This window comes from Ovis canadensis, chromosome 19 (assembly GCF_042477335.2).
Source record: "Ovis canadensis isolate MfBH-ARS-UI-01 breed Bighorn chromosome 19, ARS-UI_OviCan_v2, whole genome shotgun sequence".
NCBI lineage: Eukaryota > Metazoa > Chordata > Mammalia > Artiodactyla > Bovidae > Ovis > Ovis canadensis.
The window spans coordinates 29264851-29281072 of NC_091263.1; the positions used below are offsets into that span (position 1 = coordinate 29264851).

General features: G+C 55.6%; 1 protein-coding gene across 2 annotated transcripts in view; it reads left to right on the plus strand.

Moving 5' to 3' along the window:
* The window catches only part of VIPR1 (vasoactive intestinal peptide receptor 1), a 31400-nt gene extending 15265 nt beyond the window's left edge, over window positions 1-16135 (plus strand). Inside the window, exons 3-13 of one of the 2 annotated variants that reach the window (XM_069562584.1) lie at window positions 666-773; window positions 4698-4804; window positions 6374-6480; window positions 6892-7024; window positions 9389-9542; window positions 10081-10141; window positions 10349-10415; window positions 10785-10876; window positions 13635-13764; window positions 13994-14035; window positions 14714-16135. In XM_069562584.1, the coding sequence (XP_069418685.1) occupies window positions 666-773; window positions 4698-4804; window positions 6374-6480; window positions 6892-7024; window positions 9389-9542; window positions 10081-10141; window positions 10349-10415; window positions 10785-10876; window positions 13635-13764; window positions 13994-14035; window positions 14714-14905 (1193 nt within the window). In that variant the 3' untranslated portion in view covers window positions 14906-16135. The remainder of the gene's footprint in view (window positions 1-665; window positions 774-4697; window positions 4805-6373; window positions 6481-6891; window positions 7025-9388; window positions 9543-10080; window positions 10142-10348; window positions 10416-10784; window positions 10877-13634; window positions 13765-13993; window positions 14036-14713) is intronic. The other variant, XM_069562585.1, reaches the window with a different exon arrangement.
* The last annotated feature ends 87 nt before the right edge of the window (window positions 16136-16222 follow it).

The window sequence follows — 16222 nt, forward strand, 5'->3', positions numbered from 1 at the left end:
TACCTATAAATATAAATTCTGGGGATGTGAGAGCTTTAAATATAGATTGATATATATGCTGGTTGCATCACTGACCCAGGTTCATGGGCAGCATTGCCATAAGTAACGTGATTTTCCAAAACACTGAACAACTCTTAGTAAAGTTCAGAGCACAGCAAAGCCCAGCCTTCTCTCTCTTTACTTGGCTGCTTCTTTCCTGGAAAACTTGTACTGTCAAACCCGTACAATAAGCGCCTTGTGTTTATCTGTAAGATGGAGTAAGAGTCTAGCCTCTTGTCATTACAAAATGTTTTCGTCTGTGCAAACGCCCAGCAACTCGTTTGAGAGTCCCAGATGCTACACAACTCACCGTTGTGCAGGACTGCGCAAAATGCTGGCCTGGTATCCCTGTCGCCTGTGCGTCAAATGCTGGGGAAGCTCTTCCTCACAATCTCTGCAACGAACAAACCCCCTCCACTGTTCGAAACACACAAGGGGAGCTCTGTCTCTCACCAAAAACCGTGGACTTATAGTTATGCTTCCTTCCCCTCCCTCCCTGTCTCCCCTCTCCTCAAGGTGGGAGCCTAGACAAGGAGGAAAAGAGTGGGTGCCTGTGGGCTCAGGACCAAGGCTGGAGGCCCCTGGTGACTACGCTGACCCGTGTGTCCTCTGCCTTCACCCCACAGGCTGCGGCAAGATGTGGGACAACCTCACCTGCTGGCCAGCCACCCCTAGGGGCCAGGTGGTTGTCTTGGCCTGTCCCCTCATCTTTAAGCTCTTCTCCCCCATTCAAGGTAAGAACCTCAGGTTGAAGGGCGGGAGCTGGGTGGCAGGAGTAGAGGTGGCTGGAATGAGGAATCACCTCTCAAGGAAGTGAGAAGGCAAAGGGGGTGCTCAAGGGGCTAGAGCAGTCGGGGTGTGGGGGGCCTTCCTGGAAGAGGCTGCACTATTAGTTCTCTGAAGGGCTCATGGGATCTGATTAGCTCTTCCCAGAAAGATAAGCATGTGGGAAGGGCTCACTAAATATTTGTTTAGCGATTGATAACTGATAGACAGTTATGGCTCCCATGTTCCCATTTTAGGGGGCTGGTCTTGGTTCATTCTTTCATTACCTGGAGGCAATGACCTTTCAGACTCTGCAAAACTGGCCTTTCTTACACAACTTGTCAGGTCCTGCTTAAGTGAATGTGCGCATATAAGGCAGAAAAGAAAAGGTGCGCATATAAAAAATAAAAATAAAAAAAATAAAAAAGAAAAAGAAAAGGTGCACATATAAGGCAGAAAAGAAAAGGGGGAACCTCTTCAGGAAATGGGCCGTCTTGCTACTGAATAATTAAAGGGGCTTAGGGCACATAGTCAGTCATGCTTTCATTCAGAGAATGTTTATTAAACACCTACTAGCTTGACTGGCACTGGGCTGGACAAACGCAGCATGGGTCAGAAGGATAAAATGCTCTGTGTTCAGGGAGCTCATGTTCTAGTTGGAGAGACATTTAGCAAGAAAACATATGCAAATATAAGTAGTAAGCAGTGCTGGGAGAGAGAAGAGGCAGAAGCAACCTAAGGCAGCTGTCCTGGTGGCCTCCACAAGGAGATGATACTGGGACTACTGTCTGAAGACCTGGGCTGGGAAAGAGTCTCAAAGATCCTGGCCGGGGGGTCGCTGAGAGGATCCACAGCCTGTGGTATGAGCCCTGAGGAAACTCAGTGGAGGCCACGAGAGCTCGGGAGAGGGAGGAGGGAACAGGGAGCAGGCGGGCAGAGGCCTGGAGGACTAACAGGACGTGGGCTCTCCTGAGTTCACTCAGAAGCCATGACGGAGGTTACGCAGGAGATGAACACAGTCCAGGTGGGGATTTTTAACTGATAACTGGTTTCTGTGAGAAGAGAGGATTCTGGGAGTACAAATGGGAAAACCCAACCCCAGGGCAGAGGAGAGATGATGATGGTTTGGACCTGGGTGGAGGGCGAGTCAGGGGAGGGAAGCAGGAAGGTGGGGAAAGAGGGAGGGAGAGGTCAAGCGTGCCCCACTCAGGTATGGGTTTGATGAGCTGGGGGAGGACAGGAGGAGCAGGGCTGGGGTGGGAAGGGGTGGTGATGGACAGGACCTAGATAAGAATTGAGAGGATGAGCAAAAAAGTCTCTCTCTCCAGGTGACCTTTCCCCCTCTGGGCCTATTTCCCTATTTGTAAAGTGAGAATGGGAGGGGGATCTAATGGTCTCTGTGAGGCAGTCGTGTTTTGCTCCCCAGTGCTCAGGGATGCATACTCAGCGGTCAAGCAGATCTGGGTGCTGTCCTTGAGGGTGGCCTCTGTGACATGCCTCAGCCACAGGCATGTCACAGTCCAGGTCAGCACCCACCTAGCCCAGCCCTCTTCCAGGGGCACCCAGCACCTGGGCAAGTAGGAACTGAGCTCCCTGGGGCAGCTCTCATCATGCTCCCTTCAGCAGAGCCTGGCAACCAGCCTTCCTTCAGATCCCTGGAAGCGCCTGCTAATTGCATTCCACTCTGACACTATGCTAATTGCAACCCTCCTGAGGCTCCTCCTTCTGTCCCTGCTGGAATTGAGAAGGCAGCTCCTTCACTTGAGAACCGGAACTCTAGCCCACCATCTGGCTAACGCGGAGGCCACCAGCCTCACTGGGGCCCCCACCGAGCCCTCAGGCTGATGAGAGAAGGCAGCTCTTCCTCAGGTGGAGTCAACTGCTCACTGAGCCCACCTTGTGACAAGCTGAATAGGAAGTACACTTTACCCCTCCGTGTCCATCAGCCAGATGCCCTTGTGCAGTGAGCAATCTGCACAGCTATCCTTGGTGGCCTTAGCCTCTGAAAATGATGGTGAGGAATAGGAGACTGGGTTAGGGGCTGAATCTGTAGGGGAAAGAGGGTGTGTTTTCCTGGGCAACTAGATGAAAAAAGTGTAAGCCAGGAAACTGGCCTAGCCCAGTGCCCCTTCCTCTGCAAAGTCCTTTCTGCCGCAGTGGCAGGAAGGAACCTCACAGTGGAAAGAGGCCCAGCCGACCGCTCCTTCCTGGAGATCCCCCCACCCCTAGCCATCTCTCAGTTCCCTATCCAGAAAGTAGGGTGACAAGCACCTCCTTCAAATGGCAGCCAGGAGGATTCACGGAAATAGTGAATAGGGAGTTACCTGGGATGCTCTGAGCACACAGCAAAGTTTCGAAACATTAGACATGTGCAGTGACCCTCCCCGAGCTCAGGAAAGCTTGACGCCTCCCGCCTCCTACAGCTCTGCACCTGGACACCTGAACTAAGTCCTCAGTGCAGATGAGGGTCAAAGTTACCTGGGAAGACTGTGGGGACCACACCTGCTCTACCCTGTATCTCCTATGTGGTTTTGGAAAAGTGACCAGCCTCTTGGTCTTCCCAACTGTGATAATTGAGGGGCTCCAGAAAGATAATGTGCCTAAAGTGCTCTATCCAGTATACCTGGGGAAAGTTCTCAGAACATCCGTTGTGATGATGGTGATGGCGATGATGTTGACGGTGGTGCTGACGGTGGTGGTTCAGGTGAGGAAGCAGCTAGAGGGCAAGGATGTCAGGAGCCATCTTCTTTCTCAGTTCCTCCTCATCAGCTCGCTTCATCTCTTTCCCTAATCTTTTCTCCTCCCACCTTCTTACTCAACTCCTTACCTCCTCCTCCTACCTGTTCTCTCTCCTCTCATCCTCTCTGCCTCTCCTTTCTCCCTCCTCCTCCTCGTCTCCCTCCTCCTTCTCCCTCCCTTCCCCACAACAAGCCTGGCAGGCAGGCTCTCGGGCTCTCTCCTGGACTCGGTGTCTCTGTAAGGAGTCCTGGGATAGAGGCGAGGGGGCTCCTCTTTGTCTCGCTCGTTTCCTATCCAGCCCCTCCCTGCCCTGAAGAGGGGGACCCTAGGGGGTACCCCTCGCCTCACATGGCCCATTAATGGTCCTGTCCCCTGGCTGCAGCACCGGGCCTCCAGGGACAGAGGACAGTGCACTGCCCTGGAACCCAGCCTCAGCGCTTCCGCCCCAAGATTCTGCAATCCTGTGCGGCTCAATTCTTCTCATGCTTGCTTCTGCCTGGGCAGGTGCTCCTGCCAGGAACTCCCACTTCTCCATGTGTCAGGACTTCACATCTGTGCCTTTACAAGATGTCCTCCAGCTCTCACCCACCTCCTGCCTTACTCTGGTCCCTCCCCAGCAGCACATCTGAACCCTGGCCCCAGGGTGTGGGAGGAAACCCAGACCCATAGGCCCAGGCAGACTGACGCAGGACAACTGGGCAGGCCTGGGCCCCTTACCCCAGCCAGAAGGCTGCTGTCTGTACACACGGGACCAAGAAACCAAACGACACAGTAGCATCCATGGCCCTGTGACAGGGGTCAGCATTCAGCTCATGCCAAGGGTCAGGGGTCAGTCTGTGCCAAGGATCCAGGCTGCCTGTGATGAGGATCAGGGTTTAAATCGCCCTGAGGTCAGGTTTATACACAGCAAGGGGCGGGAATGTCTGCCCTGTCATCTGTGTGGGAGGGTCCGCTGGTGGCCCTGGAGGGGCTTCTCCCTGCCCCAGGCTGCCCCATGATGTCCTGGGCATCTAGGTCAGCACAGCTGGAACCTGATGCTGCAGCGGGTGGTAAGAGTAGGGCTGAGCCCACAGATAGACAGCCTCCATGCCTGCTCCTCCAACCTGCCAGCTCCCACCTCAACCTCTCTCCTCTCCGCCCCACCCTCCACCCAGGCCGCAACGTGAGCCGCAGCTGCACTGAAGCGGGCTGGACGCCCCTGGAGCCTGGCCCCTACCCCGTTGCCTGTGGCTTGGATGACAATTCATCGAGTGTGGATGAGGTGGGCCTCCATGCACCACACACACACACACACACACACACACACACACACACACACACACGAGTGCCCGGGCCTGCTGCCTCCTTCCACTCTCTGCCACCAAGGGGCATGGTTGCCCTCTGTGTAGGAGCCAGGACTCCTGGCATCTGCCCTCCCCAAGCTTCCTCCCTCTCCAGGTACACATTCCCCTGGCTCCCCTGAAGGGTCCAGGAGGATGACACACAGCAGCAAAGCTGAAGCATCACCCTGAGGCCAGCCCACCCCATTCCCTCACAAGAACCTTGCTCCAGCCCTGGACATGGCAGGGCCTACAGAACCCCTCCCTCTGTCTCACACAGAGGGGAAACCGAGGTACGGATCCTGGAAGGAACTGGCCTCAGATACCCAGCAGCCAGTCAGAGACAGGGCCAGGGCCATTGTCCTCAGTGCCAGGGCAGGGAGCTGCCCTGGAGCAGACCGTCAGTGGTCTATCTAAGGATGTGGAGCCAGAAGCCAGGGAGAGATACTGATGAGGAGGCTGGAATATGACTGAAGTCCCGAGCTAGGAGCCCCTCACAGCTTTGATGTGTGAACACAGTCTGGCTGTCTGAGATGACTTCTGTCCCACTCCCGATGCCCTTCACAGATAGGGACTTTTACTCCTCCCAAGAGGGCAGCAATTTTCTCAGAGGCCTTCAAAGCCCACCAGATCCTCAGGCAGGATCTAAATCCACTAAATCCTTTCTAACCACTGGCCTCTATTCCAGCAGGGAGTGGGAAGTGGGGAGGAAGGAAGTGACCGTGGCTTTGTGTGTGCATCCTAGGGGAGGGGGCAGCAGGAAGCCCTCAGCATCCAGCTTTGTCCCACCTCCCCAGAAAGGCCAGAATGCCCTCCTCCTGCTAACCCCAGCCCCGACAAATCACACATTTGTGACACTGCCCACCCCTAGTGTCTTCTTTGGGCTTCCCTGGAGGCTCAGTGGTAAAGAATCTGCCTGTCAGTGAAGGAGACTTGGGTTTGATCCCTGGGTCGGGAGGATCCCCTGGAGAAGGAAATGGCAACCCACTCCAGTACTCTTGCCTGGGAAATCCCATGGACAGAGGAGCCTGGAGGGCTACAGTCCATGGGGTCACAAAGAGTCAGAAAAGACTTAGTGACTAAACAGCAACAGTGTCTTCTTTACCATTGTCTTCATTGGGGACGGAGGGCTTCGTGTGAGGGTCTGAAGGGTGAGCAGTCTTATGCCCGAGGATACCAAGCCCAGAGTTGGCCCAGAAGTTCTGCTGGACACGTGACTGAAGGATGAATGGGTGGGCCAGTGGAACGTGTGGCATTTTTGCTCCTCCCTCCACTGACATTTCTCCTGTGAGGGAGCAGAGCAGAGTTGAGATCAATCCCCACCCCCACCCTGGGAAGCAGCCCTGACTCGTCTGTGGAAACCAGGGAGTCAGGGGGTCTGGGGACTGGGAGCCCCAGGCCTCAGCCTCCTCGTCTGCCAGGGCAGGGGAGGGAGGCAGGATATACAGGGCACCCCGCCCCTAGGTGAGCACCCCTCACCCCACCCAAGCTCCTCACGGCCCTCCCCCCAGCAGCAGCAGACAGTGTTCTACAGCTCCGTGAAGACCGGCTACACCGTCGGCTACAGCCTGTCCCTCGCCACTCTCCTGGTCGCCACGGCCATCCTGAGCCTGTTCAGGTGAGGACCAGCCCGAGCCACAGGCCTCAGAGCACTGGCCAGGCCACCCCGCACCCAGGCATGCTGTTCCTCGCTCCACGGTCAGCCCCCAGTCAGTCCTGCCCCAGCTCCCCTGCCAGGCCAGCACCCGCCCCCCGAGACAGCAGGCCACTCAGAGTGTTCCCCTGCGTCAGCCTTGCCCCTCAGAGGGTGCCGGTCACCGGGGGATAGGTCACCAGGGGCTTGTGCCCTGGAAGGAGGTATGGCAAGCCAGGCTGCACATGTGGATAGGATGCCGGGGGACAGGGTCCCCCTTGAGGGTAGGGTCCGCATTCAGAGGCTTCGAGTCCTCGCCTCTCTCAGCTGGATGTGTTGGATGGGGTGGGGGTCTGAGGCCCTCTTTGGCCTCCCGGATCTGGCCGCCTCCCACAGGAAGCTCCGCTGCACACGGAACTACATCCACATGAACCTCTTCATATCCTTCATCCTGAGGGCCGCCGCCGTCTTCACCAAAGACTTGGCCCTCTTCAGCAGTGGGGAGACGGACCATTGCTCCAAGGGCTCGGTGAGGACCCGTCCAGGCCTGCCGCCCTCTGCCCTCTCTCCTCTTCTCTCTCTCCTCCCTCCCGTCTTCTCCTTCCCCTCTCTCTCCCTCTCTCTTTTTCTCTCTCTCCAAAGACGGCCAAACTCCTGTCTGACCCTCCCTCCCACAGCAGGCAGGGGTGCTTGGCTATCTGGGGGTTCACACACCTCCTCCTGCCAATGAGAAACACCTCTCCTAGGTGGGAAAGGGGACACTCGGTGCCACAGCCCATAACCCCCTTCCCGCCTCTGCTGCTAACTTCCCATGGTGAGACCTTAGGGAACTCCCTGCCTCAGTTTCCCCATCATGCAAGGACATTTGAGCTTCCTTCCAACGCTCCTCCCTGCCATCTGCATCCCCAGGGCTCTGCTCACTGTGCCCCCCTTTCTCCTCCCCCCATGGCCACCTGGAGCCAGTCCCACCCCACACTGCCCTGCTTTTCTTTGTTTCTTCCCCTGCCGTCAGTCACTCTGGACCTGCCTAGGGAAGGGAGATTGAGAGCATTTAAAGAAGTCATTGCCCATCACTAAGGAGTCCATCTCCAGGTGATTCTGAGCGCCTCCCTGAGTGCCCTGCAGCCCTGAGCAGAGACAGAGAGCTTGAGACCAGTCCTGGCTCCCGTCTACCCCTTGTGGTCAGTGACTCACTGCCTCATGAGTGACCTCAGAGGTAGTGTGTTACTTCAGGGGTCAGCAGTACCTTCTCCCCAAAGAGTGAGATTGAAAGTGAATCTCTGCAGAGAGTGATGGTAGAATCTCAGTGTCTCAGGGGGAGGGAACACCAAGAGGAACCCCCTGGCCATTCCCAGAGTGCCTCAGATGACCCTGCCTAGGAGCTGGGCTCAGACCCGTGGGACATGAGCCCCAGAGCCTAGGGAGCAGCCTGCAGCCTCCAGCACACTTGCTGAGAATAACTGTGGCTTCCCTATTCATTAGCAGCTCTGTGAAGCTTTTCTAAGGCAAGAAGCAGCACAGATAGTTGTCCTGTTAAAGATCTGAGTTATTCTTGCTGTCAAGCAAATGGGGGAGGGCAGGGGAAACAGACTACCTATAGCAGGAGGGACCTGAGGCAGGACTTTCCAGCCAGGAGAGGAGTGAAGTCTGCTCTCTGAGGACGCTTCAAAGCCAAGGGCACAGGAGAGAATGGTGGGAACCTGAGGTCGGTACAGGGAGGAGTGAAAACAGAAGACATCTGGAGGACGGTGTCTCTAAGCTCTGGCTTACATGTATCTGGGCTCACTTTGAAATGGAAGATTGTTTCTGGGAGAGGACAGAGGGTCCAGAAGACCTTCTGATCATGCCAGCTGGGCCTCCCAGAGCCCCTGATTGCCCTCCCCAGGGGTGTCCCTGACTTCTCCCTCGTCCTCACCCACCTGTCTAGGGAACCCATTCTTCACCTATCTTCTTCAGCCCCCAAAAGGAATGAGCACCCCTCCCATCTCCTCTTTTTCCTAATTTCTTCATCCTCCTTCTCTTCCTCTTCTCTGTCCCTATCTTTCCCCAACAATTCCATCTCACCGCCCCCATTTGCTTTACAGCTCACAGCACCCCCTGCTACAGGCAGTCTGTCTCCCCTCCCTCCCCTGGCCCTGAGGCTCCTGAGACAGTCCACAGCTCCTCTCCCTACACGCTCAAGGGACTCTTGCTAATAAAAGCAAGAATTCTCCCTTATACCTCTTCCAGCTACTTTCCATAGTAATTGGAATAAGGTGATTGAGTAGCAGAGGTGGTAAGTGGATGGATTGGTAGCTGGATGGCTGAGTAAATAATGTGTGGATGACTTGAGTAGGTGGAAGGATAGAAGGATGAACTAAGAAAAATTGGATAGATGATGGGTAGCGGGGTGGGGTATATTGGTGGGGGGATGGACAAGCAGATAAATGAATGGATGAAGAGATGCCCAGGGGTCTGAGTCTGTAGTGGATGTCTGGTACGTAGATAATAGATGAATGGAGAGATTGCTGGGTGAGTGTGTCGATGGCTTGGCAGATGGAAGATGCTGGTTGCCGATAGATGATGTGTGGATGCATGGATGGTAGGTAGAAAGATGGGTGACTAGACAGTGGATGCTGGGGGTAGGTGGGTAAGGATATGGATAAGTGGATAGGTGGGTAGATGGATGACTGGGTGGGTAGATGAGTTAATAGATATATAATAGGAAGATAAATAGATAATAAATTCATGGGTGGATAATTAAAATTGTGAGCTTATTCCAAAGCATCTGATGGTCTAAAATTAGAGCTAAGGGGGAAGTTGGCTGTAGTGCAGTTCTTCACCTGACAGAAATGTGGGCAGGCAGGGACCCCTGCTTGCTCCAGTGAGCCCGCTCCCTGCTCCTCCCCTGCAGGTGGGCTGCAAGGCGGCCGTGGTCTTGTTCCAGTACTGTGTCATGGCCAACTTCTTCTGGCTGCTGGTGGAGGGCCTCTACCTGCACACCCTGCTCGCCGTCTCCTTCTTCTCCGAGCGGAAGTACTTCTGGGGGTACATATTCATCGGCTGGGGTATGGTACCAGGGAGGGCTGCCAGGATGGGAACAAGGGGACAAAGCTCGGGGAGTTCTTTAGAGGGGCGGGTACCAACCCAGCCTGCACCCTTAGGTCTTGCTGGGCTGCAAGTCCTGCCTGCAGGACACTCGGCCAAGGATCGAGAAAAGTCCTCCAATTGTCTGACCCCTGAACAGGCGCCCTCTGGCTCCAGCTGCCCCTCGGGCTGACCTGTGGGACAGACAGGCTCTCTGAACATCCTTCTACTTCCCCTTCACCCCGCGAAACACACAGGGATGCTGCTAATCTATAAAGCACCTCTGCCAAAAGGAGAGAAAGACTCCCCCTTTATGTAGACAGGCACAGTCCCTCAGCCTTAAAGCTTCGCCCCCTCAGCAGAGTATCTCTGCAGAGTGAACTGTCTATGTATGCCACTATGAGTGACCGCATTGGAAACGCTCCCTTTTCTCTCCTTATCCCTCCTTGGTCCTTCCTCCTGATCTCTCCCTCTTTCTCCCATGCCCTCTCCTCTTTCTCTCTCCTTCGGTCCTGACAGGGGTGCCCAGCACATTCACCCTGGTGTGGACCATCATCAGGATCCACTTTGAGGATTATGGGTGAGCTGCCAGCGGGCCCCCTCCTCCTGGCTCCCGACACTCAGGGCAGATCCCCTGGGTGGGATCAGGAGGGGCTGGGGAGTAACAGCCTCGGGGCCAGTGGTTTTTAAAGGGCTCCGGGGCAGAGCTGGGGACGGTGGGAGGAGGACTGACTCTCTCGGGCTGAGTACAAGCTCCCTCATTCTCTCCCACCGTCCCCTGCCCCAGATGCTGGGACACAATCAACTCCTCACTGTGGTGGATCATAAAGGCCCCCATCCTCGCCTCCATCTTGGTAAGGCCTCCTCCCACCACTTAGGGATGGGGAGACTGGGCCCAGAGAGGGTAGGCAATTGACCAAGGCCCCACTGGACATTCACGTCTAGGTCAGAACTGAAATCTAGACTTCCTGATCGATGCCTGAGGCAGGACTGTCCCCAACTCTTTCCCCAGAAGTTCTTCCTCTAGAGTAGAGAAAGCAAATGGGGAGGTCCAGCCCTTGAGTGTGTGAAAGAGGGTTCCTGGACGACTCTCCCGAAGAGGGAAGAGCTGGGAAAAGGTACAATAGACAGGTAACTGGGCCCTGGGGGAAAAGGCCATCAGTCCAGGGGACTAGACACCCTGCCTCCCCTCTCCCACCTAACCTTGGACCCCCACCCACCAGGTGAATTTCATCCTGTTCATTCGCATCATTGGAATCCTGGTTCAGAAACTGCGGCCCCCAGATGTCGGGAAGAGTGACAGTAGCCCGTACTCGTGAGTACGGGCCCAGGGCCCTGGCCCTCCCAATATCCCCAGCTCCAGTCCTTAGATCATTCCCCATTCCCTAGAAGCTCCCCTCCAAAGTCACCAAATAGCCAGCATGCTCTGCCCAGCTCCACCCCATGGCCTGGCTCAGTCCACACATCCCCACCCCCACACTCACCTGGCCCATGAGTCCCAGGCCTACTTCTCTTCACGACTTGCCTAGAAGGGGATCTGCCCTGCTGTGTATCTGCTGCTAAACTAGGGAGCTCGAGAAGATAGTGGATAACCTGTGTCCTGTTCACACCATGCACCCAGGGCCTGACTCATGCCTGGCACAAAAATGGGATGTGGTAGCTGGATGCCTAGGAGAAGCCCCAGGTCTACCAAGGAGACAGCCATATTTGGGACTCAGTAGCCCCTGAGAGTAGTAACAGCACCCGCAGGATACACGCCGGGCGTGTGCAGTGGGGTTTCCAGGCTCCATCTCATTCCATCCATATTGTCTCCTCCAAGTGTTAGTCGCTCAGTCATGTCTGACTCTCTGTGACCCCATGGACTGTAGCCTGCCAGGCTCCTCTGTCCATGGGATTCTCCAGGCAAGAATACTGTAGTGGGTTGCCACTTCCTTCTCCAAGTCTCCTCCAAATTGTACCCATTTCACAGATGAGGAAACTGACCCATACTCCCTCCTCCTCCTCAAAGGTTTGGGAGCACATCCTCATGGTGGGGGGAGGGCACAGTGCCCGTGGAGACAGAGGTCATAGCTTTGCTTGAAAGGTGTGAGGGGCATTCCTGTGCTTGTGGGGATGAGAGAACCGGCAGGTTTCATGAGAACAACTAGGCTGGAAGACAGAACTAGAGAAACACAAAGCGGGTGGCTGTGGGAAGGTGAGTCAGTCTATACACCCACAGATGGGAACAGGAGATTGATTATCTGCACCGCACAGACAAGGCAAACCTGGGGCGTGCCACCAGGGCCTTTCAGTCCTGGGATTCTAGAATGTTCTCCTGGGCCCGGCTTCTCTCTGGGGAATCTGTGCTGTGGTTCTAATCTGGCTAGAAAAAATGTCACGAGCTGCTGGATTTAGGATTCTATTCTGGAATCCTGCGATTCTCTCTGATGAGACTAAGACGACTTGGGTTCCTGGTGTGACAGCTCTCCCTCCTGCCGGGTGTGGAGGCGGGGCTTCCCTTCCAGTTTGAGAAAGGAAGGCCCTGCAGGGGCTCAGCGGGCCAGAGGGCTAGCATGGCAGGCCTGTGCCCCCTCTTCCTCTACTTTGCCTGCGGGGCCTTGTTTCCCCCAAACATACAACTGCTCAAAAGGGCTTGGATCTGAGGCAGAGCGAGCCGGTCATCGCCAGGTCCACGTGGGCGAGGTGGAAACTGAACAGCTGTCGGCAGGCAGAAGAGGTGGGGGGAGTGGAAGATGGAGCTCCCTGTGGAGGGACTGTCAGCTCCCACTCTCCACCTCCCCACAAGCCTTCAATTTAAAGGAAGCCTCCATCTGTCAGTCGCGGGTGCGTGGGATAGGTTTGCAGCCAAAGAGTGGTGGGCAGGGCTGGGGATATTGGTGTGGTGGGGAGCCAGGTCCAGGAAGGAGTGGGTAGGGCCAGGCCAGCTCTTCTGCCCACAGTTTGCTGTGGGTCCTTAGGCTCAGGGCTAGGCTCCCCTGGACTGACTGCCAGGGCAGGAGAGATAAAGGCAGAGACATATCCACCCCTCAGACCTCTCGCAGCCAGAGGACTGTGGGTTCATGCTGCCTGGACCAACTATGAGGTCAGGGGGCTGGGAGGCCTGAACCAGGATGAGCCCTGTTCCACAGAAAGCGGCGAGTCATTTCAAGTGACTGTGAACCCTGCTGAGCACGCAAGGGTGGTAAAGGAAGAGCTGGTCTTTCAGAGAATGCTGGGGTTGCGTGTATTGGTCAGGGAGAGGTGGGGGGGAGGGGTGTGATCCCAGAAAAGGTAGCAACTCCTGGGGAAGTGGACACAGCACAAAAGCCAAAGACAGGCCTTTGCTAGTTGACCCCAAGTCACCCCTGGTGACCAAGCATAAACTTGAGCACCCACCATCCTCCCAAGTGACCTTGGACAGATGTGCTCAGCAACGCAATGACAAAGCCTTCTTCCCAAAGGCCCTCAAATTCCAGTAAAACATTGGGCTCTCATGAAGACATTGTACTTCGTAGCACCCAAAGCACTTCTGAGTTTACAGTGGTTGGATGGCATCACCAACTCAATGGAGATGAGTTTGAGCAAACTTCAGGAGATAGTGAAGGACAGGGAAGCCTGGTGTGCTGCAGTCCATGGGATCCCAAAGAGTTGGACACAACGTAGAGACTGAAAAACCACTTCTCTTATTTGACCATGTTGACATACACTCACCCCATTATACAGATTGGAGAAATTGAGACCAGGGAAAGAGAAACCACGATGTCCCGTTGCTTAATGTCCCTATTAGTGGCCATGGAGCCTGAAATAACCACTATTATCATCATCCTCGGGTTTTTCAGCAGTGGCCTTCCTTTCTGTGCTCTCCTCCAGGAAGTGAAATAGAGGGGTTACGCTCTCTCTCTCATGAGCCTGTTCAGGAGAGGAGGGCCAGGGGGCATGAGGATATAGGCACTGCAGATACGGAACAGAAACCTGTGGACGTAGGGCTGGTGAGAACCCACAGCCCATCCTCACACATCCCGCTCCGTGTCCCTGTCTTCTGTGCCCTCGTGTGTGGACATGCGTGCCCACTCCTGCCCCTCCCCTGTCCCCAGGAGATTGGCCAAGTCCACCCTTCTGCTGATCCCCCTGTTTGGCGTGCACTACGTCATGTTCGCCTTCTTCCCCGACAACTTTAAGGCTGAAGTGAAAATGGTCTTTGAGCTCGTCGTGGGGTCTTTCCAGGTAGGAACTGTGGACGTAAGGCTGCATTCTTCTCTGGGCTTTAAGGGAGGGGATTCTCCTGGGGCCTTAGCCTCTTGCCCCTAGGTGCCAGTCTTTCCATTGTAATAAGTATCTATTAAGCACCTACTCTATGTTTAGCCCTTTGATTAACCAAGGGAACACAGGTGGGGCAGGGCTTGGGGCTCTCCGAGTCTGTCTACCTCACTTCTCCTGCTCCCTTCCTCCCCAGGGTTTCGTGGTGGCCATCCTCTACTGCTTCCTGAATGGCGAGGTAAGCCCCTCTCAGACCTTGGGGGCCAGGGAACAGAGTCTTGTAGCCCCAGGGTCCAAAAACCCTGATGTGCAGAGCAGAGAAGGGTCAAACCTTGCTATGCCAAAGGTGGTCCTCCGACTAGTACGTCAGTGATGGCACCTAGGACCTTGCTTAAAATGCTGATTTCTGGGACGACCCCGGACTTGCTGACTTTGAATCTGCTTTTAAGAAAATCTCCGGGGATTCATGTGATTCGTGAGAGAAGAGTGTGAGAAGTGCTGTGTTGGGTGGCTATGTGCAGTGTGAGCGAGGATGGTTGGAGGCAGCAAGAGAAGGTTGAGTCACTGTGGAGCCTGGTTACAAAGCAAAAAATCCACTTGGATGAGTTCAAGTGATTTAGAAGGCAAGGATCAGGAGACTAGCATACAGCCACCCCGAGCAGCATCCCCCTCCCTCCCTAGACTGCATTCTCTGATCCTCTCTGGCTCCTACCTCCCTCAACTCCAATCGCTTGATTTGACCTGGCTTCACCAAGGAGGTCCCATCTCTGCAGCGCCCAAAGCAGCATCTGGCCCCTCACATTAGACTCCTCAAGAGGATATGACTGACTGGCTCCGCATCCTAGATGGAGTATAGCCCAGTCAGCATGGCAGGAGGCTTCCTTGGGGCGGGCCTGACCACTCTCCCTTCTCCCAGGTGCAGGCAGAGCTGCGGCGGAAGTGGCGGCGCTGGCACCTGCAGGGCGTCTTGGGTTGGGACCCCAAATACCAGCACCCGTCAGCAGGCAGCAACGGGGCCACGTGCAGCACGCAGGTCTCCATGCTGACCCGCGTCAGCCCCGGTGCGGGCCGCTCCTCCAGCTTCCAGGCCGAAGTCTCCCTGGTCTGACCGCCAGGTGCCCAGGCGGGTGGGCGGCCCCTCTCGCCGGCACCGCCCGCCACCCCGCGCGGCACCGAGGGCAGAGACCTCTCGGGCGAGGTCAGCCCCAGCCCTGAGCTCAGGAGGCTTCCCAGGGCCCCCAGATCACTGTCCGGAAGCCCCTGGAGAACGCTGCCTTTGCGCCTGCCTGGAGAGACGAGGGTACATAGGTGGAGGAACGCTGGAAGCTCCTACCTGGAAGACGTGGGGTGAAGCTCAGTCTTCAGACTCCGCCCCCAAAGACTCCCTCCGCCAATTGAGGGCAAGAAATCTGCGTACTCTCTCCTGATTCCACCCCGGGTAGCTCTCGCGACCCATCCGACCCATCGGAGAAAGGCCACCGCCTATCCCCAGACAGTGCATTTGGGAGTGTGCTGTTATCTCAGGCGACAAGGGTACAGCCCCGAAATGCCACCTGCCACCACCACCTAGACAGTGCCTGAACAGTGCCACCGCTGACATCAGGTTCTTTTGGGTTAAGCAACACCATTCAGGCATCTCTCCAAACATGCAGTCCCCTCGCTCAGTGCCTCCTCATAGCTGCCAGCTCTTCGCAGTGAATGAGTTTTTCCGCCTCCAGCAGGTGCGGTTGTAAACAAGGAGTTTTTAGTTTGGGGAGGGCAGCTGTCTCCATAGTCCCTGCTAAGGTGGAGTTGCCCCGGGGTGGCTGGACCAGTTCCAGGAGATTACCTCCAGCCCTACCGATCCTCATGGGCTTTGAGAGCTGCCCACCAATGTGCCAACTATTAGCACCAGGCTCAGAGATGATGGACGCTCACAGGCCCCTTCATCCTCACAGCAACCCAGCAAGGTGGGCACTAGACCACAGTGAGCCTCACACAGAGCAGGTACCTCACCTTGTCACACAGGATTTGAACTCAGATCTTGCTGATGGGAAAGTGAAAGCACCGACTTTTATGCTGCCTTTTATATATTGTAACCAGCTGGATCCTCTTGCTTATTTGTATCACCATTGATATTATTATTAGCACCATCCCCGAACCCCATTCCCATTCTCCCCAGAGTGTGGCTGAGGAGTCCTCTGGCCCGTGTATCCTCTGAACAAGAGCCTGGGGGTTGTCACAGCCTGTATCTTCCCTGCACCCCTGTGGCCACACGGCTTGCTACCCACGCCCCGGCCAGAAGATCCCCTCGGGACTGCAAACAGGCTTGTGCAACAATAAACACCGGGTTGGATTATCCTGGTTTTCCTGGTGGTTGGTGTTCCCATGTGGGATAAAATGGGGACCAGCTTCCAACTCGTGGCCAACCTCCACACCCCCCATT